Raw genomic sequence first — 9569 nt, forward strand, 5'->3', positions numbered from 1 at the left:
CATTGTTGTTTTATTTGATTCCACAGGGTAATAATTTTATATGGTAACACAAATATTGTCTAATACTTATCTATACTATTATATATAGAGGAGTTTGTTTGTTTGAACGCGCTAATCTTAGGAACTACTGGTTCTAATTGAAAACTTATTTTAGAGTTGGATAGTCCATTTATCGAGGACGGCTATATAACATCACGCTATGACTAATAGGAGTGGACCACATTTATATTTCTATATCTATTAGCGTATCGATATAAATTTGGAAATAGTATAGTCATTGAATTTTTGTGACAATCGACAAATATCAAAATTACAACTACTTTAATTATTGGCGTGTAGAGGACGTTCACGATTTTGTTGCCACTTAAATCCTATAGATGGCAGTGTTTATTATATTTAGGTTTATTGTTATGTTTTTTTATTGAGCCTGTCCATTGCGGAAGCTGTCGCTCGACTGCCTCCACTATCCGTGTGATCGAGTCACTCGAGTGTTGCCACCTCTATACATTTATGTGGCTATGGCCAACATGTTCAGGATACACAAACACAATGTTTGTCATTCAAATTATGCAGTGTTATGAACGTCAGATAAAAATAGCAATGACATATTGCTGCTAGTATAACCACAGTACACTTGAAAGAGACATGAGATAATTTCCATATTAACTATTGTTTTACTGTAAGACATTTTGCATATCATTATCGCATTGTTTAAAGTGTTTTGTTTTTATGGAATGAATTACATTTCATATTTCCCTATTAATATTTATTAGTTTGTGAATTAAGGTTCGAAGTCTTCATGGCTTGTTTCTAATGATATCACTACATTAATTTAACGGTGATACTTACCAACTTTCATTGGGTACAGTGAGTTAAAGCGAATATTTTTAATTAGCATAGTTCCTTAATCTTCGGGTTACTGGGTATTGGAATGACAGCCATCATAGTGCAGCGAACGATGAAATTCCTCTAAAGCAAGAGGCTGTTGGTTTGATTCTAATACGGAGACATTTTTTTATGTGATATTTTTTTTTAATATTTTTTATTTTACTCAGGCTGTTGTTTTTATATTTGTTATTCCGTAATCACGATAGAATAAAAGAAAAACAATTCCAAGATCAAAAATTATTAAATTTAATAACAACTTAATAATAATAAACTTATATTTAGGGCATGTTCCATAACTTCAGAGTAAATGTTATTTATAACATAGATGTATAAGCCGACCATATTCAAAAGTCACACTTTAATCTATGTTTCCAAGTAAATAGTAACAAAATAAGTACTATCTCCTGTACTATTCAATACGAAAACTATCAAATAAAATTTACATAAAACTTGTGAAACAGTCTCACACCAAGAGTCGGGTACCAAATATTCAATTAAGGGCTAATTTGCAATCATTAGATAAAATCATAATTCTATGTGTAAAAATGTGCTACAGGAGAAAACAATATAAATAAATAAACAGTTTGTTAGTAACAGATTTATCTAATCGAAGTTCTGAGCGACAGATATTTAGATGAGGCTTTTTACACGATTGGCGAAGATGGCTAATTTTTTTCTTTCTTTATCCCCTTTGCAAACCTGAGGGCCTTGGGCAGTTTGCCTGTTCACCAGCTCGTATAACCGACATTGGTCACAGCTGTATGTGTAATAATAAGATCATAATATTAGCCTTGTACTGTCCCACTGCTGGGCACGGACCTCCTCTACTACTGAGAGGGATTAGGCCTTAGTCCACCACGGTGGCCTAGTGTTTTGGCAGACTTCACCCTACCCTGAAATTCCTTGTAAAGAATGTCTGAAGAACGTACTTTCGAAAAGTCAGAGATTAGTGTCTTTGGGTTTTTGAACACGCAAACATTCGTCTCGCCAGTTCGTTCCACTCCGAACTAGGTCGTCGCCATTTTTATTATTAGCTGTATGTGTAAAATATCTTTATCGCTTTGTTTTCTATTAATCTATGGATAACTTTTATCAGACGATTAAAAAATCAGCCTTATTAAGTACTCTTAAACCACTGGCTTACGGTTTGCGCCCATTTATTCATATTTTCTTCCATAGTCTATTCAAATTTCTTAATCATAAATTTGATAACTCTATCATCATTTTTAGGATAGTCGAGGCCTATTTCAGCTAGTTCACTGATTGGCATTACTAGGGCGTCCGTAAACCCGCATTTGTACGCCAACGTCTGCGATGCTATCCCTGTGAAGACCGTCGCGGTGCCTTTCACGCCTTGTGACAGGCTTAACGGAGTTCTGGAATGAGGTGATAGTAGTTATGATAAGATGCCTATAATGCAATTATTAGACACGAAAAACAGTAATTTTGATATGAAATGAAATGAAATGAAATGAAATAAGATATGTAATCTATAATATATGCAATCGAATATATCAATAAGATATAGGTCTTAGATGTGATCAAATTGTAACACACTACGGGTATTTTGAAGGAAGGTAGAATTTCTCATCCTCAGTACAATTTGTGAAGATATCCATCATACATGAGAGTTCTCCACTAGTTTCTTTTGTAGCATATAGAGTTTAGGATAGCACCTTTGACTTATAGTAAAGGACGCCTCATTGGAGACGTGTATTTGGATTATAAACCCTGAGTTTTTCGATTCGATTCTATCAACTATTAAAATATTGGTTACCTAGCGTTAAGTAGTCTGGCGCCAAACTTCGCCCCTCTATACTCCCTGGCGACGACCAAGCCCAGCGCGTGGAGAATCTTATCCATGCCTAATAGTGCGTATACGTCGTACTTTGATTCTCCATACTCCAGAACGTCGTACACATTCTTCCATTTCTTACCTATGACCTGGAAAAGTTTAATACGTAGAGATTCGAGCAACGTTTATATTTATAAATAGTAGAATATAGAAAATAGAAAGCTTGTAAAGGACTTCTTAGCTCTAAGTACACAATCAAAAAGTCTAACATTTTGGTTTTGGTTTCTTAATATGTGAGAGTTCGCCTGGGTAGCTACCACCCCAATATCTACTTCTGCCGCCAAGTAGCAGTGTGTAGTCACTATTGTATTCTGGTTTGAAAGACATCGTAGCCAGTGTAACTACTGGACATAATGAGACTTAACATCTCATGTCTCAGGATGGCGAGTGTAGTAGAATACCAAACAATACTTTGTAATTCAAGGTGATGGATGGTGTTTCTACTGTTTATGAGCGGTCGTATCACTTACCATCAGGAGAACGGTAAGCTCGTCACGTCATTCAAAGTAAAAAAATATCTATCAGAATTTTTATTTTATACACTCGCCTAAGTTGAAGGTAGTTGAGATCGTCATCTTCGGTAACGCTCTGACTTGCTGACTTTGTACCTGGCAGCACATTGTTTTCGTATATTTGTTAATGTATTTATCTAGCTTAACTAGCAATTTTAATTAGTCACCGACTCCAAAATTTGTATCCAATATATACCTGTTATGTGAAATAATTTTTAATAAAATTATTTTTATTATTACCTCTAAGTCGTCATGTTCTCCTTTACACCCCACGTAGCATACATTAAGTCCCACCAATTTTTTTTCACCATTTATCTCAGCGTAGCAACCCAAACTCATCCTTTTAGCTAGGTAATAACGCCAATATGCCACTATACCATGAACACTCTCGGGGTCTTTGACGAGCTCTGTGGACAAAGGAAGATTAAGTGCAGATAGACGGAGTGGCAGCATTTTTTTGTTGTTTTCCTATTAAAGCAATCATTGTTTTATATTGTACTAGCGGACTTAACCTTTTTTGCTTATAACTTTTTTATTTATAGTTCTACGACAAAAGTTACTGGACCAAAGTTGTAGAGAATTTAATTTGCAACAAAAAATGTTTATAATTTTTTTTTGTCAGATAAATAGTTTAAGAGATACATCGTAAAAACCATTTCAACTCAAGATGGCGGTCGTGGGACAAGGGTGGCGACCCCACAAACTTGGCTGTAGCTTTACACTGACCCCCCCTACACTTCTAAAAAATAAAATTGCGTCCTCTAAAAAACGCAACCCCAAATGTAACTTTTCAATGGACTAAATATACAATTGACCATGGGAGAAAGATGGGTTTTCCAGATTAATACCACAAACACTTAATTATTGCCCCTGGGACTTGTTTATGGTCATAGCAAAAGCAAGCCGCACTCGAAACTGTAGTCTTTTAAATTCAAATGGCACATCAGTCGGAATCATTGGGATGCGCGGTATGAGAACATCTTCTCCTTTATACTTTCCTTTCAGTATAGTTGCTTCTATCACGTTGTTTAGTAATTTTTTTATCGCTAACCGTGTGCCGTTGCAAAGACGTGGTTGGTTGATATTTCGCAACCTTATAACTACCGATCCAACCTTTAATTGAAGATTGTGAGGTGGCAATCCTGGCAAATCCAGCGAGTTTAAAAATTCCGGTGGATAGTTGACTACATCATCTTGGTTATTAGCCGAATCAACTGATTTATATATCCTAGCGGACCCGACAGACTTCGTCCTGTCAAAAAGATTTGTAATATGACAGTTTTTTGTTCCTATCTATTTTATTAGTCACAATGCGATATCACTTTTGTTGAGTTTCAGAACGCGACATTACATTATTATATTCTGTGCTCCAACGCAAACTGCTTTGATGTTAGGAACACACCTACATTGCTTAGACAACAGTGAACTTTATTCAATAGCAATAAAGCTCAAATTGACTCTACGTATTAGTTAGAAAACGTTTGTATGGGATAAAGAAAAGGACTGTTTTAGGGTTTTTCCGGCAATTATTTGATATTTTCTCGCCGTAAAAACCATCCTTGAGCTTTGACGAATATTAAAAAAAAAGAATTGGCCAAATTGGTCCAGGCGTTCTTGAGTTATGCGCTTACCAACACATTTAGCGATTCATTTTTATATTATAGATATTGACTATTTTTAGGGTTCCATACCTCAAAAGGAAAAACGGAACCCTTATAGGATCACTTTGTACGTCCGTCCGTCTGTCAAGACCCTTTTTCTCAGGAACGCGTGGAGGTATTAAGCTGAAGTTTATATCAAATACTCAGGTTTACTGTCCCTTGGAGTTGTGAAAAAATCAAACTTCTAAGCCAACGCAATCAAAAGATATCTACAGCCGTTTATGCCGCAAATTTTCGAAACTCTCAAGGGAATCAAAACCTACAAGGTACTTCCCGTGAACTCAGAATCTTGAAATTTGGTACGAAGCAACGTCTTATAGTACAGATAAAGGAAAAATTGCGAAAACCGTAAATTTTTATTAACATCATATAATAAAAATATTTTTAATAATTTTAATGTTATTATCCCTTTCCTCATGAACGCGTAGAGGTATTAAATTGAAATTCATATCAAATTCTCAAGTTTATAATACCTTTAAGCTGTAACAAAATCAAACTTCTATATCAACGCAATCAAAAGATACACCAATTTTCATATTCGCAACTTCTCACAAGGGAATCAAAACCTAAAGGGTACTTCTCGTCGACCTAGAATCTTAAAATTTGGCATGAAGCTGTGTTTTATAGCACATATAAAGGAAATTCCGAACAACAAATTTTTTAGACCTTTGTCTTTAAATTATGCTCTTCTAGCTTTCCATATTGTAATGTTATGGATTTTATTTTGCAATAAAAATACCATAACTATGACTCGATTGTCGTGATGGGTGAGCTTTTACTTATATCCCTACAGGTTTGTACGGGACCCTCGGTGCGCGAGTCCGACTCGCACTTGGCCGATTTTTGTAAATATACTGCTTCGATGGTGTAATACTAACGAGCGCGGTACGACAAACGCTCTGAGATGCCGAGATAGAATCTCGAGTCGGGCAAATTGATATTGAGTTTGTCTGTTCAGTGTCAATCCGGAGTATGATATTTGTGCCGATATGGAAATAGGCTCGCCTTCTATCACGTTATGGTACGGAATACACGCTAAAAGAGGATACAAGAGTTGACCCTCTTTACATTGAGCGTGTGACATTTTTTTATACTTGACGATAGACGAACTGACCATATTACTTGACGAGAGCAGTGTAATACCACGTACTGCATTATAATTAAAAGTTTGCGTGGTAGTGGGATTAACACTGTTTATGAATAGTGTCGCTTACCATAAATTGAGTGTATTTATCTACATAATTTTGTTATATCCGCCCAGATAGCGACCACTGTACACAAGGTGCTAAAACCCGCCATTGTGGCCCACAAAAACGTGTAGCGTTCCGGGATCAGTCTGTATATCCCTTTCAACAGTGTCGACTGTCGAGGGGTAATCATTTCTCGTCAGTAGACATTCTATTGGCCACTACTCCACTAACCATCAGGGGCCTTATTCTCTATCCCGCACGTTATTTTGACAGTGCGTAACAAGCACGTAACACATCGCATCATGTTTAGGACTATAGAAATTTGGCTTACAGAATACCATTTCACGCACGTTTCTCGAAGATAACATGACACGGCCGCGTTACGCGTTTACACTATCGTACAGAATACGGTCCCTGGTGCAGTGTCAGTTTATCGTACATGTACAAACAAACATTCTTATGAAAAACAATAAAATGAATACTACACAGCTGACAGCTGAATACATGCACATGTCTCACAAGAAGCGACTATAGTGATAAGTTGTTACCTACTTAGCACATTTAAAGCCAAAATTATCATTTACAGACTTCTCAATGTCCCTGTCAAATTATAAAAACTACTTTAAACAAAGAATGACAATGATTTTTTGTTAGTTTAAGGTCATTTTTTCTTATTAAATTAGTCACGTGGTCTTAATTCATCACGGTTTTGTAGATTATTATTTAAAATAGGTATAATGTTACTTACTATACCACAAGGATCTCTATTTAAGGCTGCCTAATGAATTAAAATATCTATAACAGTTTTATTTGACATTTGTTTAAAATTTATATAGCAGCGTTGAATTTGATTACAATATGTGTGATAATGAATACCAGCATCGGATTAAATTGGCCCATTTTTAGGTATAAGACTACTCTATGATACTACTATACAATGTTACATACATAATTTTTAACTAACAGGAAAATGTCGCTTAACGATAAAGAACTGCGTGAAACAGATCTGTGCTTAAAAGTTAAGCCCAAGTTTACTTTATGAATCACTTCATGTCAGGAGTTGGGTCATGACTGATATGTGTGATATGACATGATAGTATTTATTTACTGTACCATTATTACCATCATTAACCAAGTAGTAAAATGAATAAGTAAATACCTTATCATTGCGATACACACTGCGGATAATTAAGTAAATCCGCAAGGAATTTGTGTGCAAAATCCACGCGGTATCTTAATTATGTAATACCATATGAAAGTTTGAAAGGTGAATCATATCATATCATATAAAGGTGAAATATAAAAAAAAATGTTGCTAGACTTTTCCGCGTCTTTGATCTAGATTTTGTGTTTTTAGGACAATTTTTATATTAATAAATTAAATGATTTTTAATGTTTACGCGATTAGACATTGATATAAAACTATTTTATGGATTTATTCGCAGTTTTTATATTATAATATGCTCACGATGTTTTAAAGAACGCGCCGTGACCATGAAGGTTGCATTCTTCGAAACGTCGGGAGAAAATTATAATATAATATATAAAAACCGCGATGAAATGCGTAATATAGTTTTATTATTATAAAGTAAATTGTTTTATTGTTATGAATTGTCTTATTAAAATCAAAACTTTAAATAGCTTTACTCAAAATGTTACTCATTGTCGCTTAGATATGATCGTCTTTTATTTATTTATTTTAAGGCCAAACAGTGGTAATTACATTAAAACAACTGAACCTTACAAACGACTAACAATATTTTAAATACATTACCTTTAGTTGCCACGGCATGCATTGATATGTTGGAAAAAAACAATTATAAAATATAAAATAAGTAACGTTAACAATCATAAAATTAAGGAACAAAAATTAAACTGTACTTAATGTTATGTCGTAATGTATGTCTTTCCAGCGTCAATATCGTTTTTGATCATGAAAATTGCGTTTACCCAAAAATTACTAAGATTATATGGAGTGGACTTTGAGAAGATTGTCATACAAATAATTTGCGTACATGCGATGGTTACTCAATCTATTGTGAAATAGTAAAACACCAATGTAAAATACTTCATATTTTTTCCGTAACGTAATTTACGCGTTTTTAATGCGCATATTAGCGTATATTCTGTAAATATGTTATTTTTGTATTAATATCTAATCGGCGATAGCCTAGTTGGGTGTGGAACGGACTGCCAAGACGAATGTCCGCAGATTCAAATCCCAAGGGCACACCTCTGACTTTTCTAAAAAATCATGTGTGTATTCTTTGTGAATTTTTCGTTCGCTTTAACGGTGAAGGAAAACATCGTGAGGAAACCTGCACATCTGAGAAGTTCTCTATAGGAATTTCGAAGGTGTGTGAAGTCTACCAACCCGCACTAGGCCAGCGTGGTGGACTAAGGCCTAATCCCTCTCAGTAGTAGAGGAGGCCTGTGCTCAGCAGTGGGCAAGTATATAATACAGGGCTGATATTATTATTATTATTATAATATCTATGGACGCAGTGACATCTCATCACATGGATATTTCAAATAAGACATCGATTTATTACCAATTGGTCATATTAATTTAATTCAAATATGCAAGTCAATTAATTTAATTATTGATTTATGTTTTTACAATTGACTGATTTTATCAAGGCTTTACCTATTGCTGGCGAATAGTGTTTTGGGACTAAATATTAAAATGTGTCGGTTTATCAAGCAGAAATTTTTGTCTCTAAGTAATTTTTATCAACAAAATACATAATTGTTCCTTACCACTCAAATTGCAGAGCACCTCGTCAGTGCATAGATTATCCACCAGGATCTTGATGGCTGTCTCATCGTCTTCTGCAGGTAGGTCTTGGACTATATATTTGACTCCATTTGACTCCCATGTGTCGTACACGCGAGGGTATGATTCATCGAAGATCCTTTCGAATGGCATTTTGAGCTAAAATAATTATTGAAAAGGTATTGACTTCGGTTTCCACACCAGGAACACTTTGTATGGGTTTTTCATAATTTATTTCTGACTCGTTTCTCTAAAGGGAATTTGCGTACGATAGGCGGTCGATCGAATAATTGTGCCAACTCCACCTTAGAATGGCATAAGACAGGTGAATGGAGTTACGACTACAATATTAAACCTTGAAGCATCGGAATGTTTGCCGGCAAACATTCAGATGCTTCAAGGGTTAATGGCAATGACTTTTAAGGTTAAAGCATACTTATTCGTGCTAATAATATTGCCACAAAATAGTATTGAACTATGGTCTATGTAGAATGCAATACGTTTTATACAAAGGAAAGTAATGAATCAACATGCCAAATCCAAAGGACATTGTCGAAAACGGCCCCAGAACCAACAAAGGTGTGACTAGCACCATAATTATTTATGTATTTTTCTATATTATTTGCAAATATGTGTATAAAACGGACAAGCTGCTACATCCAAAATGAATATATAAAAGTATTGTAA

General features: G+C 35.0%; 1 protein-coding gene across 1 annotated transcript; it reads right to left on the minus strand.

The window, feature by feature from the left end:
- Positions 1-1110: 1110 nt before the first annotated feature.
- On the minus strand, positions 1111-9061 carry LOC119190951. Its single transcript, XM_037444520.1, has 4 exons — positions 8867-9061; positions 3496-3662; positions 2666-2832; positions 1111-2264 (listed from the first exon to the last, which is right to left on the minus strand). The coding sequence occupies exons 1-4, from the start codon at positions 9033-9035 to the stop codon at positions 2069-2071; spliced, it is 699 nt and encodes a 232-aa protein (XP_037300417.1). The 5' UTR covers positions 9036-9061; the 3' UTR covers positions 1111-2068.
- Positions 9062-9569: the final 508 nt, after the last annotated feature.

The sequence above is a fragment of the Manduca sexta genome, chromosome 28 (assembly GCF_014839805.1).
Source record: "Manduca sexta isolate Smith_Timp_Sample1 chromosome 28, JHU_Msex_v1.0, whole genome shotgun sequence".
NCBI classification, from domain to species: Eukaryota; Metazoa; Arthropoda; class Insecta; order Lepidoptera; family Sphingidae; genus Manduca; species Manduca sexta.

Bases quoted from the DNA above. Each gene is read 5' to 3' on its own strand.
- LOC119190951 (XM_037444520.1), bottom strand. From the start codon at position 9,035: ATGCCATTCGAAAGGATCTTCGATGAATCATACCCTCGCGTGTACGAC. The intron at 3,663-8,866 runs GTAAGGAACAAT...CTTTGTCCACAG, and splicing joins GGTGCTCTGCAATTTGAGTG to AGCTCGTCAAAGACCCCGAG. The intron at 2,265-2,665 runs GTAACCAATATT...ACCTCATTCCAG, and splicing joins GCCAGACTACTTAACGCTAG to AACTCCGTTAAGCCTGTCAC.